Source organism: Setaria italica, chromosome IX (assembly GCF_000263155.2).
Source record: "Setaria italica strain Yugu1 chromosome IX, Setaria_italica_v2.0, whole genome shotgun sequence".
In the NCBI taxonomy this organism is placed as follows: Eukaryota; Viridiplantae; Streptophyta; class Magnoliopsida; order Poales; family Poaceae; genus Setaria; species Setaria italica.
This window is the reverse complement of record NC_028458.1, coordinates 54198004-54214908: the sequence shown is the minus strand read 5'-3', so window position 1 is coordinate 54214908 and position 16905 is coordinate 54198004. Positions and strand designations below refer to the sequence as shown.

At 48.9% G+C, this 16905-nt stretch overlaps 3 protein-coding genes and 1 non-coding gene across 4 annotated transcripts; 3 read left to right on the top strand and 1 right to left on the bottom strand.

The window, feature by feature from the left end:
* The first annotated feature begins 765 nt into the window (after positions 1–765).
* Positions 766–2849, top strand: LOC101777999 (ras-related protein RABH1b). The gene is made up of 6 exons (XM_004985331.4): positions 766–1218; positions 1354–1424; positions 1637–1725; positions 2011–2122; positions 2263–2353; positions 2456–2849. The coding sequence occupies exons 1-6, from the start codon at positions 1099–1101 to the stop codon at positions 2615–2617; spliced, it is 645 nt and encodes a 214-aa protein (XP_004985388.1). The 5' UTR covers positions 766–1098; the 3' UTR covers positions 2618–2849.
* Positions 2850–3054: 205 nt separating this feature from the next.
* TRNAR-ACG lies at positions 3055–3127 on the top strand. Its single transcript has one exon. It is a non-coding gene; the product is annotated as a tRNA-Arg (tRNA).
* Positions 3128–4644: 1517 nt separating this feature from the next.
* LOC101766797 (putative pumilio homolog 7, chloroplastic) lies at positions 4645–9282 on the bottom strand. The gene is made up of 5 exons (XM_014805844.2): positions 7946–9282; positions 7534–7696; positions 6285–6448; positions 5251–5509; positions 4645–5173 (listed from the first exon to the last, which is right to left on the bottom strand). The coding sequence occupies exons 1-5, from the start codon at positions 9280–9282 to the stop codon at positions 5069–5071; spliced, it is 2028 nt and encodes a 675-aa protein (XP_014661330.1). The 3' UTR covers positions 4645–5068.
* Positions 9283–12799: 3517 nt separating this feature from the next.
* LOC101778393 (NDR1/HIN1-like protein 13) lies at positions 12800–13799 on the top strand. Its single transcript, XM_004985332.4, has one exon. The coding sequence runs from the start codon at positions 12800–12802 to the stop codon at positions 13613–13615; it is 816 nt and encodes a 271-aa protein (XP_004985389.3). The 3' UTR covers positions 13616–13799.
* Positions 13800–16905: the final 3106 nt, after the last annotated feature.

Below are 16905 nucleotides of genomic sequence, written 5' to 3'. Positions count from 1 at the left end.
GACTTTATGCATTTATATGCTCTGTTACGCAGCAGCAGCATAACACACGTTATTCACTGTCTGGTTATATGTGCGTGAGTATGGCATCTACTTTAGCTGGCCAATAGGATGCATCATTCCTCTTTGTTCAATTAGAGTCGAGCGTCAATAGGTGAATGCAAAGCTATTACCCCCACACAGTTTATCCACTGCTGCGGTCGAGTGCGGGTGCTGGTGCATCTGCATGCTCCTGCAGTCCTGCTTTTTTTTTTTGAGAGGTCCTGCAGTCCTGCTTCTTAAGTTCTCAGTGACTTCTTCCCCGTTTGCACACATTTAGGCTTGAAAAAGGCCTTGGCCCATCAAATTAAGGCTACGTCTGATGATTTGGCCCATTCAACAATCCGCAACCTGGACCAACTCATACAAAAAGAGTTCTAGCCCAACAAGCAAGATCCTGCCTGTAAGCTGGCATGTCTCTCTGCCGAAGGAGAGGTTTTAGCCCGACCCATTTGATCATTTTTAAAAGAGTCAAACCGGCGTGTTCGGTTTGGACTTTGGGACTTCTCGCTTTACGTCGCGTGGCGAACTCTGTACTCGTGCGGTCGTGCCCGGTCACGCCCGAGGGACGAGCGCGCGCGCCGTGTGTGCCTGGACTCGGCACCGGATGACCGGACGAAGTGGCTCGCGCCCGCGCTAAAGCTTCCGTTTCCGTGGCCGCCGTTGCGCGCGAGTCGACGAAGCAGCCCACGGCTTCACGCGGATGGTTCCTTTGGTCCTCCCGCGCGCCGAGTACCACCATTAGCTGTACGCTCATCAGCGCTGACCCCACACGATTTCCCACCCAAACAGATTTGGCAGAATTGGTGGGGGGTGATCGCGTCTGCAAGAAACGCTCCCTCCTTCCGTTCTTCTTCCTCGGCCCACCCCACGACGAGGAAAGTCCTAGTTTGAAACGCCGAAAGCGACCCCCTTCTTCCCCGTTCAAAGCAACTGTCCTCCCTTTTTCCTCCCCTTTCCATCGGTTGCACGCGTCCGAACTCCCAAACACGAAGCTCTGCTTGATCTCCAGCATCTAAGCAACCGGACAGAAGGAGGAGGCGGCCCGGTGACGGGGATCCCATGGCGCCGGTGGTGTCGGCGCTGGCCAAGTACAAGCTGGTGTTCCTGGGCGACCAGGCCGTGGGCAAGACGGCCATCATCACCCGCTTCATGTACGACAAGTTCGACGACACCTACCAGGTGGGTTTATCTCCGTCGCGCCGCCGCCGGCGACCCTCGGTTCTCTGCTCCTCTCTCGAATGGAGAGTTCTCTTGTGTGTTTTGAGGCCGCCGATCGGCGAAATCTGATGACCCCCCCTCTGCTTCTCGATGCAGGCGACGATCGGGATCGACTTCCTGTCCAAGACGATGTACCTCGAGGATCGCACCGTCCGCCTCCAGCTCTGGTACGTATCCAAACAACTCCTTCCGACTCTGAACTCGTAACTGAACCTTCTGCTTTGTGGATCGTCTGATTGCCCATGTAGTTCGCTTGTGCTTACTCGTGACTAGAGAGAAGATCGATCTGTCGAAATCTCTTTTCCAAATTCCAATACACTGAAAGAAATCGCGCAAATTGACTGCTAGAGATTGAGTTCGTAAATGTGAAAATGTGCAGGGACACAGCTGGGCAGGAGAGGTTCCGGAGCCTGATCCCGAGCTACATCAGAGACTCCTCCGTGGCCGTCATCGTTTACGATGTGACTGGTAAGTTGACCGTCTCCAAAACATTTCCCACTAGCGTACGTTATGTAAGCTTTGCTTTCCACGCAAAGTGGGACATGAATTAGCACCTTGTAGAGAATTTTTGACACTCGTGCTTAATTTCCAACTTCCAAAGATCAATTAGCCATACAATTGGACATGCTGATTTCAGATTTTTCTTTCAGAAAAGCTACTACTGTGTTGGATTATTTGTTTCAGGCAATGTTTTTTTAACGAGTTAGGTGAAAATGTATGCACAATGCCGGCTCATGTCATCCTTCTTTGCAGACAGGCAATCCTTTCTGAATACGTCAAAGTGGATCGAGGAAGTGAATACACAAAGAGGTGGCGATGTGCTCATCTTCCTTGTCGGAAATAAAACTGACATTGTCGACAAGAGGTTTATAGCTGTGAATTTCAGCCATTCTTATAATACCAGTTTATTATTCCATTTCCATTGACAATGTCTTACTCCATTTTTATGCTTTTGTATGAAGTAGACAACTAGCCTGCCCAATTTTAATCTTTGTATGTAACCAGGAAAGTGTCCACTGACGAAGGAGAAGCCAAAGCACAGGAGCATGGTGCCATGTTCATAGAAACCAGTGCAAAGGCTGGGTTCAACATCAAGGTTCCAACTCACATATTAACTTTCACTTGCAAAAGCTCTCTATTGCTCATCGATGACTGCTCAAACATCTGACAATTCTTACGGAACACTTGGATCCTGCAGCCTCTGTTCCGCAAGATCGCTGGATCCCTTCCTGGGCTGGACGCGATCTCGTCAGCAAAGCAGGAGGACATGGTCGACATAAACCTCAGACCTTCCACAGGGTCGTCAGCTTCAGGCGCAAATGCGCAGGTGGAGCAGAAATCAGGTGGTTGCTCTTGTTGAGACTTGCAGAGTTTTGTGTTCAGAGAAGCTACAGTAGTAGTAGGGCTACTACATTTGAGTTAGTACTTTCACAGAGATTAAGAGTGGGTTTGCATCCAGTAGTGATATCCATAGGGGAGAGGTAATTTCTGTGTACAGATTTGTTTATCAAGTTGCCATACATAACTGTTTTGAAACCCAGAGACAAAATCTGTGAAGGTAACGGCAGCTATCTTTTACAAACTGAATCAAATACTCACCTCCAATATTCAGCTATATATATTAGAGCTAGTCGACGCTCTGGGATGCAGTTATAGTCATATAAATCTTACGTCACGTATAGGCATTAGCATATCCATCAATTGCAGTACTAAACAACATTTGGAAGTACCCTTGTTAAAACTAACACCCACAGTAAAAGAGTTAAAATTGTAATATTAGGAATGAAAAGTATCAAGGACTCCGTGGCCCAATGGATAAGGCGCTGGTCTACGGAACCAGAGATTCTGGGTTCGATCCCCAGCGGAGTCGAAACTATTGTTTTTTTTTTTTGCACTTACGTTCTGCCCATATATGTGATGTATCGCTGGAAGATTTGCCGCTCTCCCAGCGCTTAGCGTATCAGCCTTGCCTTCTTCTTCTTCTTTTTTTTTTTCCAAAACAGACGCCTCAACGGACCTGCCGTCCGTCCCTTGCTGAAAAAATCGAACCCGCCGCCGTGCCGGGTCCGCCGTCGGGGTGGTCACCCGCGCCGTTGGGGACCGCCGGCTCGTCGCGCCGGCCAAGGCCGACGCCGCCGGACCGCGCCGGGTCGGCCTCGCTCGCTCCGCCGGGGTCGGGGCCGGTCGGCCTTGCCGGCGTGGGGAAGCCAGCCGGCCATGCCGCGCCGCTTGGGGCCGCCGGCTCGCTCCGCTGCCGTGGCCGCGAGAGCCGACCTGGCCGCGCCGCGCCTGCCTCCTCCGCTGCCGTGGGGGCCCGCGCCGGCCGTCCCCGCCGCTGCGGCCGGAGCCCCCTCCCTCCTCCGACGAGCCGCGCCACCCTCCTCCTGCCTGCTCCGACGACCCGCGGCGCCCTCCCCTCGCTCCCTCCGCCGGCGAGCCGCCGCTCCCTCCTCCTACGAGACGCGCCGCCCCCCCTGCTGGCGGACGCGCCGCCCTCCCCCTCCCTCTGCCGGCGGGCCACGCCGCGCTTTCCTCACTGCCTCCCTCCCTCCGCCGACGGGGACCGCGCCGGTAGGCCCACGCTGCCGGGACCGCGCCGGTAGGCCTCCGCCGGGGTCGGCCTCGCTCGCGCCGCCAGCGTCGGGGCCGGTCGGCCTTGGCGGCGTGGGGAAGCCAGCCGGCCATGCCGCGCCGCTTGGGGCAGCCGGCTCGCTCCGTCGGGGTCGCGCCGGCCGCCTCCGCCTCCGCCACGGCCGAGGCCGAGGTGGCCGCGAGAGCCGACCTGACCGCGCCGCGCCTGCCTCCTCCGCTGCCGGGGCCGGGGCCGACCTGCCCGCGCCGCGCCTGCCTCCTCCGCTGCCGGTGCCGGAGCCGAGGTGGCCGCGACGCGCCTGCTTTCTCCACCGCCGGCGTGCTGCTTATACGGGCGCGGCGGAGCGCGCCGTTCTTGCTAGTTCCTAGTATCGATCCTAGTTACTCTTTCTGGTGCAGCACCGCTGCTGCTGCTGGTTTTCCCGTTACAGGTGGTTCCATTCGCTTGTGTCTCCGGAGAAGAAACCCATTTTCTGCGTACAGGGTAGTTCTTGGTTGTCGTAGGCTTCTCAACCCTGTCGCCTCCGGGCTCACTCGGCTGCTGACCACATCCACGATGCACGACAGCTTGAGAAACACAAATCCCCATTCCATTCCACCATTGACGGGAGTCCATTATCCCAGCAGCAAGCTAGTTGCTGAAATCAGGGTTTTTCTTTGAGAAAAACACAGCAAAATGCATATCACTTCAACAAGAAAGTTGGCAAGTTCATATTCTCAAAGTAGCGGATCAGTACTACACTGCAGTACATTTTTTCCCTCATCCAAAGCTCAGGTAAAAGTTACGCCAATTTCCGCTAAATCTGATGAAATTGTTCCTCAAAAGACATCATTATGTATTTAAAAGCAAACAAGTATAACCACTTGTCCAACTGTAACAATTCACACAATCCTACGTGGAAAACAGTACAGAAGCTACGAAGCAGAGACAAGGTGGAAAGCACACGGGTTCCTTTTACAACTCTACACTACAGCACCACCATCAGGACTAGGCGTGCGGCAAAAAAAACTACACCACAGAAGACAGACGTGTACCACCTGGGGAAAATTTTTACAACCTGACGATAACTTAAACCGCTGTTCTTGCAACAAAAACCCGCCTTTTCAGGACCCTGACGAGGCTCGTGTTGGGCGCCGTGGACAAGTACATTATAGTGAACATAAATTGACAACAATGAAATACAGGTAGCCTTCTTGGTATACAGGTTGTACACCTCTCTCACCTCCTGGAGAGGGCCCTGGAGATCCTTTTGCAACAGGGGCTGGTCCGGATGGCGTCCTCATGAGGACGGATAGCTTCGACAAGGGCATTGTGAAGATGGCCCTGCCATGGAGGAAAAAACATTTGTGAAGGAGGGAACGCAATGTAGATGATGAATTTCTGTGCTATGGCATACTCACCCTGGTGTTGAGAAGGGCGGTGTGGATGACGTAGTTGGCGTAAGGGTCTTGCAGCAATTGTTCAAAATGAGACCCACTGAGCAATTCATGCACTATGACAGCTTTGGCATCATCCGGGAAATTCTTCAGGCATTTCTCCACCACATTGCTGCTCACCTTCTGCTTTGAGAGATAAACATACCCTCCTTCAAACTGAGATGCCAAGTGAGCATTTGCAGAAGGAATTTTCAGATTCAGAACATACTGTACCACATAGTTCCTGTGAATAAGGGAAAATGGGAAAGCAATCTTAGTTTTGTGGGATGAGTGGATACAGTTGAATATTGCCAGCAGTATAGAGAAACAAAATCGTAAAAATATACTCCCTCCGTCCCAAATTGTATGTTGTTTTGGCTTTTCTAGTGCATAGTTTTCTAGGTTCATAAATATTATTATGCATCTAGACATATATTATATCTAGGTGCATAGCTTTTGCTGAACCTAGAAAAGCTAAAACGACCTACAATTTGAAACGGAGGGAGTAATATATAAACTAAACATTTTAGGCTTGTATGAACGAAGGGGATTAGGATCACCCCCCTTGAATGAATAAAGCATGCCAATCTAAGGGAATTGGACAAATCCCTGCCTATTCAAACAGGTTGAGTGCCCTTTGTTTTTTAGAAAAGTAAAGGTGGAAACCATTCAGTCCATCTAGGTAGCGGCTTGGCACAAAGTTTATAATACCATCATACTTTTTTTTTATTTCACTAATCACTGTCCATGGTAATACAATATGTTATCTTCTGAAGATATCTACACAGGACCACTGAGAAAACTTTTGGAACATGCATAGAATTTGAACTAAGATACATATATACAGGTTTATATTAACAAGGGAAACATATATTTTCTACACTAAATTAAAGCAGTGAGCTAACAAGGTACAAGGAGGACTACAATCTACCGGACAGATCAGTACTGTATGGGAAAAACAAGCACAAAGTAATGTTGTTTCTTGCAACAATATACATTATAAGCAACGAAGGGTTTACCCAAATGGATCTTGAGCAAGCTCAAAGCCATGAGCACATATTTCCACAATTAGCTTGGCTTGGTATCCACCACGTGCACAAGATATGCAACGTTGCAGAACACAGCATCCATGGCGATGTATTGCCATATCAAAACAATTAACTGCAGCAGCCTCGAATATGAACTGTTTAAAAAAGTAAATATAAATATGCTGCAGATACTCTAGTAAAGTAAGATCAATGCATACTTAGCATATATTTGCTAGCAGAAGAATTTCATGACATAACATTGATCTCCGGCAAGATAATATATGAAGTACTATACTAATATGAAAATTTGAGCATACAGACAGCAAGGACCTTGTAATTTTCACTTGAAAAATCCTAGGAACTGAAAATTAGCAACATGATCGTATCTACCCCCTAATTTCTCTATCACTAGTGCATAAAAACCATGTGCATGCACAGAACATGTATTCCCATGCACAAGTTATGTGAAAAAAAGCACAAGATCTCATAGTGAAAGTCAATAACAAGAGGAGTGAGGTTCTTAAGGCAGATCGTAAGACATCACCACCACTATGAAACGACATGCATAAAGAAATGGTCCTTGGCACTTAAACACAGATAATTTAGTAAAGCATAGCTACAGTTTGGTTATTAGTTACTGAATGCAGTTGAATTTTGTGTATTATTTCATTTCAGATCCCAAACTTTCTAAATGTCTCAATTCGTCCCTGCAATCTTGAATTCAGGTGGATACAGACCTCATAATTTCATGAATACGCAAAAAAATAAAATTAAATGATACTGTTTTCGTATCCAAACAAAGCCTCTGGAGAAAATACCATAGTAAACTGTGGTAGGCTAATTCATACACAAGCAGAGATTCAAGAAAAACATATTTACATACTGATGGATGGTTAAATGTTTGCTAGTCTGTAAGCAAAAATATTTTAAAAGAAACAGCTCGAGCAAAGTCATTTGAAGAGAACTACTTGATGCAAGAAAATGTCTGATTGAAGATGCATATGAACACACATTGCTAACTGAAATTATGAAATGCTTGTGCTTGCGCTAAAATCATGCAAACTGTTTGGTATCCGCAGCCAGTAAATTACATGTGTCCAGCATCATTTCTCTAACTTATGTGCCAGACTGCCAGTTACTCAAAAGTCAGTGACATGAGAAAGAATGCGACAGCTACTTACTCCAAGTCAGAATTTACAAACAGAAGAAACAAATTCGCAAACTAGGAACTATTATGTACCTTGTTATCCTCCGCCCCAAAGTTTGTCAGGCACTTCTGTATTACATGATTACCATTAGGGTCATTGACAAGCTCGATGAAGGCTGGCTGTAGGGCTGAAGTAATGAGCACAATCTGCTCTCTGGTCGTAACAGTCTCTATCAATTTCTGCACTGCCCTTGTCCTGAAACAAATCAAGACAACCGAATCATCAGCATCGTTGCATGCCCTCACTAAACAAAATGGGTCCGCAATGAAATGTTAGCATCACAACACACTCGTTAATGCCTGCATACTTCATTGTACTGACTCAAACAACAACATTCTAAAATCAGCAATTGCCATAATTGGTTAACAAGTACTAATGCTTCTAATATCAGACAGGGATCATAGCGCAATTATCTGATTAATTTTCAGAAGAAAAGAGCATTACCCATGCATGTTTTGAGAGATAGCAACCAGCTTCACAGGATCCTGTGTCAGCACAGCAATGATCCTCAGCCTTTGCTCGTCATCACACACGACCAGCATCTTCTGTACAAGATAGTTGGCAAAAGAGTTGGTCATAAGGTCTGCAATGTGGTTGATGATTCCTTCAAAGATCACATCAACATGATGCTTCCCTTCATCAAACTTCTGCTGCAAATACCGGCACCCATACTGGTCCTTGGCCATGAAGTAGATGTATTCCTTGACCCGAACCATGTTCTCATACCTCATAGTCCTAGAATTCCCAAGCTCCAGTGCCCTGGTATTGGCAAACTGCTGGAATCTCCTCTCCTTCCCACGTTCCAAGAAGTTCATGTTCTTCTTCCCATCAAACATCAGACTGTTCTCACATCGGAATGCCTCAAACTGGTTTGCACTTCTAGCAAACATGTTATCTGCCATGGGGACACCATATGCATATTGTAGCTTTGGTCCACCGCGGACGTCAAGAGCAACCGGATTCGGACTGAAAAACTCTGCACCAGTGTGCCTGGAAAGCAAGTAGGACTCGGCGAGATCAGGGTGCACCAAACCTTGGCCCCAGCCAATGCCAGTGCCATGCCCTACCCTATTGTACACGAAGCCGCCAATGCTGGTGTCCAAGCCTCTGGGGAAGCCGCCGTAGCCATCCAAGCCGACGTCCGACAGGAAGCACTGCGGCCGCGGGGCGACGTACCCCACCGCTTTGGCCTGATCAAGGAACACGTGCTCATGGTGGACGGAAGAACCTGGCGCCGCGAAGTTGTACCCATTGTACGCGCCGAGCGCCGCAGAGACATCAGTCGGGGTCGCGCTCTTGACCGGCGGCGGGCCCTGGCGCTGGAGCGCGGCCTGCGCGTCCCCAATGCGCAGGCCGCGGAGCTGGTTCGCGAGCCACTGCTGCTCCGGGTCGCCAACCGCCCGCGCCAGCGGCGGCGGCGACAGCGCCGCGCCCCCGACGAACGGTCCTGACACCCGCGATGGCGCGGAGCCCAGGGGAAGCGGCGCGGCGAAGCCCACGCCCCCTGCAGCGCCGCCGCCACCACCGCCGCCGCCGCCCTGGGGTGGAGCACCATCATCGCGACGGTTCAGGACCATGGCGAAGTAGCCGTCCTCGCCGTAGCGCGGCGCGGCGTACCCGTGGGCGCCCGCGGCACCATGAACGCCGTTGCCGTGGCCGATGACGCCGACGCCGCGCTGCTCCTGCGGCGACGTGACGTGGGGGATCTCGCTGAGGAGCAAGTCCATCTCTTTCTCCTCCGTCCTCTCCGCCGCCGCCGCCGCCGCCTTCGCACCCCTCATCTCCATACCAATCAACAACGCTCCGAAACACACACACACGCAATCCAAGAAAAAACGATGGGAAATCAAAACCCACCAGGGAGACGAAAGATCCGATCAGATTGCGGGAGTGGGGATGGAATCGCGGACCCGGCACGGGAAGATGGGACGGCGAATCCGGGGGATCGGTTGGGGGGATCCGGATTGGGGGAGCAGGGGTTAGCAGTGGTATCGAATTGGAGGGAGGCGGAGGGGGAGGAGGTGGAGAGGCCGGTGAGGCATGCAAAAGGGGAGAGGCGGAGGACGGCAGATGCAGTGCGGGGGTTTTATAGCCAACCTACTGGGCTGGGCTTTGGCGGCTTTGCTCAGCCTCAGCCCTCAGCTCCTCCTCCTGCAATCCTCTCCTGCCCTGCGCTGCGCAGCATTGGTGGAAGGCAGTACAACACCGCAGTAGCCCTCAAAAAAAAAAAAAAGTTACACCGCAGCATCCATCCATCTGGCTATGTCATGGCCACGTAGACATATACGTGTATATGCCCTATGGTAGTTAGAGGTAAATCTGAGTCTGTTACAACTAACTCTGATCTATTTGTTTGCATGCGCAGAAGTAGGGAGGTGATATTCTTGTGAGCAAAAATCTGTTGTGCCATGCACATAAGACGCGATTCAACATGTTAAACTCGTAGACAAAATAATGAAGAACTTGTTGATTTTAAAATAACCATGGAAAGAAAGGTACACCACCGTTGAGCTTATGTGCCTCACAGACCAAGAATAGAGAGATTCAGGGCCAAGTTTTGGGTCTATCTTAATTTGCCTTGATACGTACGCCGGTCTTTTTATATGCTCAATCTGACGAGCCTTTATTTAGCACGTAATAAAATACGTAATCCTTCTACGAACTACGAACTCGTTATGTACTCCCTCCATTTTAAATTATAAATTATTTTAGCTTTTCTATATACATACCTTCGTCCCAAATTACTATTTATTTTAGCTTTTCTAGATACATAATTTTTGCTATGTATCATATATATATTTAGGTGCATGTCAGAAGGTATGTATTAAAAAAGTTAAAATAAATAGTATTTGTAATGAAAGGAGTAGTTTTTACTATCTAGACGTATTATAGATTTAGGTGCATAGCAAAAGTTATGAGTATAGAAATACCAAAACAACCTATAATTTGGGAAGGAGGGAGTAGTTCTTTTCATTTTTTTTGAATAACTCTTAGGCAGTTTCTTCTGCGCTAGGACTTCAATATGAAGTAAAAAATCGGCAATATAAACTAGATGCACCATCTAGACACAAACTGATTTTATAGACTCCCTTGAAAAAATTTGAAACCATGTATGTCGTCTCTTTGGCCATTAATTTTCCATGTTCATCTGATAGGATTATGCTGTAATAAGTAACAGCATGATTAGTCTTTGAAACAAATCATACACATTCTTACTGCTGGAGACAAATCACACGCGTTCTTACCATGGTAGCAAATCATATCTTATCTTGGAGGTATTGCGGTTGCCAAGTTAATAAACAACACATCACATGATTTTATTTTTGGTCACATGAATCATCAGCTATGTCCGTGTTGTCTATCTAGCCAATTTTGCATCCATAGGCCAAGGCTCCATTTAAGCACCAATCTGGATAGCAACAGAACAGTAGTTTTGGTTAAAAAACCATTATCTCTTCAAGATTTGTTTATCATTGGTTAGTTTTTTATTTAAGGGAAAAAGGGAGGGTTAGGATGTTAACATGAAACATGCATACCACACCGTTGTCAATTATAATACACTAAAGTCAATAAAATCAACTAGGATGCCTGCGCATCACATCAAACCCCCTCTAGGTCTTCCTAATTACATAATGAGGCTATAGTTGGGTTTATTGCAAAACATAATGTATGTTTAAAGTTAACCTAGATGTATAGCACTGGCGAACCTAACGAGGGCATAGTGAGGACCTAGTGGGGCACATGCCCCACTTAGATTAGATTCTAGATTTAATTGTATTTGGGTTTTATTTCAACAGGAACTGTGCACTAGATAACCCTCGCTTAAATTTTGGACTAATTTGCTCGTGGTATCTAGACACTTCAACCTCGAAATCAACAGGAGTTTGTGTAGTCATGCGCCTGAAAACGACTTGGATGACAACACAAGGGGGAGGCGGCAATGACCCCTGTAACCTTAATGAAACGACAAAAGTGCTACTGATGTTTCACTCTAACGAGGCAGTTGTCGCAATTGGGTATTTTTTTTAAAAAAAACTATGTTTAGCTATTTGTTAGGTGACATTTCTCGAAACTTGCAATTGTGTATTTTATAAAAAGACATGATGGTTTAGTTTTTTCATAAACTAAAACATAAGCAATAACTTTTAAAATAAAAGAACAAATAGATATAGCACAAATTTCACCAAAAATATCTCTACCAATATCTCACAAGTATCTCAAAATGTAAAAGTAAAGGATGTTTAAACAAAACCAAATTGACCAAACATATTCTTTCACCAAAATGTTAGAATTAAGAAAGAAAGCTAGAAAATCTAAGTTTCAAACTTCTATGTCCTTGCTTCGGACTTGTTTTGTACTTGTGCAGCAAAAAATCTTCACATCACTTGTTTGCTTAAAAACTCTTGATGTCAGAAACATCCTGCAGAAAAACGGCCATCTAATATGCTCGACGAGCCATATCGCTTATACCGCACTAAGTCGATATCGATCATGGTCTTAAAAAACCTCTCATCACACCCATTGAACAACCTTTGCTGGATCTCCGCCATGCTCCCATAGTGGCGCAAACTTATCAAGGACAGGCAAGCAAGCTAACCCCATGACCACTACCTAACAACCACACAACATCGACAAGAGATCATCCACAACGATGTCATGAACGGCGTTCGCAAACGTTGCCATCGCTGCTCCAGCCAACCGAAGCACAGTTTTCACCTGGAGGATCTTCATCGAGAGTGGAGTGAGATCCAAAAACGCATCATCGCGACGCCTCCAAGGAGGAGAGTGGCACCTGAGGATGTCACCGTTGGGCTTTCACCCGATGTGTCCCAAACCCACACCGCAGCGGTCAATATGGAGCCGGACAAGCATGATGGCGGGGCACAGATCCAGACGTATGAAGCAGCAGGGACGGGCAGCCGACCAGAAGTGTTGAAGGCAGGACGGAAGCAAGTGAAGCGGCTGGGCCGGTGCCGCGTCCGGCGCGACGCCGTTGCAGGTTGCAACCGGCGGCGGGTGAAACCGGCGCGCGGCGCAACGAACCCGCCCTTTGAGCTTGGAGGCTTTGGAGGGGGGCCCGGCCACTGCGTGGCGTAGGCCGTTGACCGGGTCGTGGCTGCCTACCCAACAATAGGCGAGTCGTTAAAACCGTGTCCTCCCGTTGGCGCGCACGGCCGCTCCCCCTGTTTTCCCTCCAAATCGCCCGCGCGGGCCACGCACCCCTGATGCGACGCCCTCCGCCTCCGCCACTCCCATCGCCCCGCCCCGCCCCTCGCCGCCTCCGTCCCTCCCCCCGGCATGGCGGAGAGGGCCCTCCCACCGGCGGTCCCGGCGTCGCCCGAGCCGACCTCCTCCGCGGTCTCCACCGCGTTCGGCTCGCCGCTCGAACCCGCCGCCGCCGCCGCCGCGGCGACCACGCCCGCGCACGACATGTACGTCGTCCGGGTCCAGAAGGACCAGATATACCGCGTCCCGCCCCCCGAGAACGCGTACCTCGCCGAGCGCTACCGGAACGCGCGCGGCGGCGGCGAGGCGAAGAAGAAGCAGGATGGGCCCGCGTGCTCCCCGTGCGTGGCGCGCACGCTCGGCGCGGTTCTCGCGGCCGCCGTGCTGCTGGGCGCCGCCGTCCTGATCTCCCTCGTCGTGCTGCGGCCGGGCGTCCCGAGCTTCTCCGTCGACAGGCTCACCGTGCGCCGCGAGTCCCGGCCGCCGCGCGCGGACTACGACTTCTTCCTCACGGCGGTGAACCCGAACAAGATGACGGCGCTGTGGTACAGGAGCGGGTCGGCGAGGCTGCTCCACCACGGGACGACGCTCGCCGCTGGCAACATCGGGCAGCCGGCGGACGGCGGCGAGGACGCAACGGACTTCAGCATGGTGCTGCGCGGGGCGCCGCACGACGGCGACACGCCCAAGGCCGTGGACAAGGCGCTCGGCGGGTCCAAGGACCACCTCGCGCTCCGGCTCACCGTGATGGTCACCGTGCAGGTGCACGTCGGCGCGCTCGGGTTCGGGCAGAGGAGGCTGGCGGTGGGATGCGACATCGGCGCCGCCGGGCTGAGGGAGGACGTGCACATTTCGTCGCAGAGCTGCAAGAGCAGCTTCATCACCTGACAATTTTGTGTGGGCGCTTGCGCGATGCAATCGTGGGAACTGACGGCGCGGTCGTGGCGGCGTATGAAAGCGAACGGGGAGTAAGATCGTGCTCGCGCCTTTTGTGTGTAAAATGCTGTGAAATTCTTTAGACACTTATATGTATGTAAATTGTAAATTGTGACGAACTGATCATGGCGTTGGAGTCCGGATTGCAGAGACAGCACCACACATGTTTGGCGCAATGCTGGTATGCTGACTCATAATGGCTAGATCATCACGAACTAAACGTTGTGCACAACCAGCAAGAACACAACACCCAGCTTTAATTTGTTCCCAATTGACACAGGCAGGAACTTGTAACAGATGAACGCTTACAGTCACACAACCGACACCACCTCAAGAACACAAGCAGGAACGAGCACCAGACGAAACGCTTACACGATGGACATCACCTCACAAACACAAGTAGGAAGAGCAACCACCAGACGAACAAGTTAACAACACTTATACAGCGGACACTACCTGAAGAACGCAAGCTAAGCTAGGTCATCTTGCCGGCCGGCGGCGGCTTACCCGCCGCGACTGCGGTCAAAGCTGATGGATACCGAGGTCATGGCGCAGAATCTCACAATGGTTCAGTTGTCACATCATGTCAAGCGCATTACAGTTAGGAGATGAAGCTGTTGTGGCATCAACTTCTTTATACTCCAGATCTCAAAAAAACTACTTATACTCCATATACTTCCAAAGTAATTTCGAACACAAACGTACAGGCAGAATGCAAAACATAGAGTCGAATATGAATATCCCTTTCTCCGAAAGTGTTTAAATTATTTCTAAAATTCGAAAGCCTCTCGCAGGCCAAAAGTCGTTTCCTTCCCAATACCAGCCCAGGGTCGGCCCAACTCGACCTCCTCTTTCTTTTCCAGTACAATGAATGTTTCCAGCCGGCTGAAACCTACTGCCTCCTCTCTTTCAGCCCACTCCAGGCCCTCTCCTTTTTTCTAGACGAGGTTGTTGTGCTTGGGAAGGGGGGAAATGTGGGGTTTGAATGGGATGTGAAGGAAATCTAAACCCATGTCTGGAATTTTGGAAGGAGATACGCGAAGGGAAATGAAGGTGTCATTCTTACGCGTACGCGGGGCTTGGAACAGCTCTCGCCGGCATTCCCAGAGAGGAGCTTGAACTCGTTGCATTCATCGTGAATACTGAAACAGTCAAACAGATAAACAGATGGCGAGCTGCAAGGCAATGACCCGTGACCTCTTTCCTAAATGATCATAGTAGTTTTCATAAAAAAAAGCACGTAGTACAGCGCAGGTATGAACTCCTTTTCAGACCGATTGCTGAATTGACACTTGTCAGGAGATTGCGAGATCAGCCAAGTCAACTATGGCAGTGTTGCGACTGACAGATATTGAGCGCTGCCGACATGGCTTTGGGCACTGAATGATATCCCGCGCGCCAGCTCCCCCTGCCGCCCACTCGGCCAGGCCCGTGATTGTGTTAAGAATCAGCATGGCACGCACGCACGCACATGCCTAGTTCAGTGTACCAATCTGCAGGACAGGAGCACAGGTTTTTCAAAGGTAGGGTTCATGCACACTGCTTCGCTTTCAGAGAGTTTCAGTTTTCAGTCCATTATCCATCCATCTTTCTGCAGCTTGCAATCAGAACTGTCCAACTACTCATAGATCACAATAATGGTTCCTACTAAAAAAACAGCTCGTTTTTCCTGATCTCGCATTCCTACTGCAGCATCGTTTTTCCCTTCTGACGTTTGGAGTTTGGCAAGTGACAACTGAGTAAGTCAAACAGATCAACATTCGCTGGCTCATACTTCACCCAGTTCCAGCCAGCCACAGACTCAGCATAGTATGCAGTTTGTGCACCAATCTCGCATGGAAACGCGGTCAACAAAGCAAATGAAACCCAAACGGCTTATGGAAACCTAGCATAGCCATGATAAAAAGCTTCATAAAGCATGAATATCGTCCTGCTTTACTCGGGTCAACGCTTAACAAGCTAAGCTATAAACAGAAATGTCATGATCAAGCCTATCAGCCTATGTGATTACAAACATTATCCCTAAGAGGGTAGCCTTTTCTTGCCAAGTGAATCTTGTTGTCATGACCAACTCATGGGTTGAATTGTTGGATGGGTTTCCTTTCCCCTCCATCCCAACTATCTTTTCAACGGATCAGTTCTTTTTAAATTTTAAACTAATCCTTGCATTAGCTCATAGTCCTCCATTCTTAGGTCTCCAGCCTTTGAGATGAACAAGAAGTCAGCTCAAAGGTAGCTATGCAGTGGACCATCATGGCATTGGCAGGTGGCAACATAGTGGCTAGTGGGCATCCCTGCCCAATCTCCTTGAGTGCTCTAAGAGAGTAGAGTTGACATTGGGACAGGGATTATGGGGTTGACCTCACCTGACAATGGCTGAGCATTATTAGTGCTTTTCTGCAAGCTCTGGTTATCTATCTCCAGCCTCCATGAGAGGATATGCATAAGAAAATATGAATGGTCAATGCCATGATGGACTAGAGCATGAAAATGACCACAAAAGCAAGCTGTGGATAGACCATACTGATCTGTAAAGTGATATAAACCAACCAGGATTAGCAAGTTGAGCATTAATAGTTTAAAAGCAACAAAATATATTATCAGGAGCTTGATCGACCTCCAGTTTCACTTATTTAAAGTTTGGTAACGATGCTTGCAGTATATTTCCATGGTAGGCTAGGCTAATGTTGAAACTTGAAACCAACGGCAAACAAGCTTGTTAACCGAATGTGTTTTTTTTCTCTTCAAATTCTTTTTCCAGAGCTACAGAGAGAATACAAAGCTTCTGATCAAGCTCCAAGTTCTCTAATGAACCAAAGACAGAGCCAAGTGCCAATTAACGCGTTTCTCAAGGTTCATGCATCAACCAAAAGGCAAACGAATTGTTTGATAGAAGCGACAAAGTTACACTGAACAGCGTACAATGAACTTTGAGATAAACCATGTAAATTGTGGTGATTGCCAGATGCCAGCTAATTACCTGGTTTCCTCCTTCTGGGGAATTGGATTAGCATTATATTAAGCCAAAGCAACGTTGTGATAACGTGGAGTCCTGACTTCCCCACATGACACTCTGGTCATTTTAAACTACGAACAAGCGAAAAAAGAGATCCAGATGCTTTCCCTCCTATGCAGCAACAGATATATGAGTAGTACTATTCGAAAGAAGATATGTGCTGCAAGGACTAGTACAAAGGTTAGTATGAAGACCAGCAGGGGAAAACATCACACCTTTTCTATCA

Bases quoted from the DNA above. Each gene is read 5' to 3' on its own strand.
- LOC101777999 (XM_004985331.4), top strand. From the start codon at position 1,099: ATGGCGCCGGTGGTGTCGGCGCTGGCCAAGTACAAGCTGGTGTTCCTG. The intron at 1,219-1,353 runs GTGGGTTTATCT...TTCTCGATGCAG, and splicing joins AGTTCGACGACACCTACCAG to GCGACGATCGGGATCGACTT. The intron at 2,123-2,262 runs GTTTATAGCTGT...GTATGTAACCAG, and splicing joins ACTGACATTGTCGACAAGAG to GAAAGTGTCCACTGACGAAG.
- LOC101766797 (XM_014805844.2), bottom strand. From the start codon at position 9,282: ATGAGGGGTGCGAAGGCGGCGGCGGCGGCGGCGGAGAGGACGGAGGAG. The intron at 7,697-7,945 runs GTAATGCTCTTT...GATTTGTTTCAG, and splicing joins ATCTCTCAAAACATGCATGG to GACAAGGGCAGTGCAGAAAT. The intron at 5,174-5,250 runs GTGAGTATGCCA...CCTCCATGGCAG, and splicing joins CCGCCCTTCTCAACACCAGG to GGCCATCTTCACAATGCCCT.
- LOC101778393 (XM_004985332.4), top strand. From the start codon at position 12,800: ATGGCGGAGAGGGCCCTCCCACCGGCGGTCCCGGCGTCGCCCGAGCCG.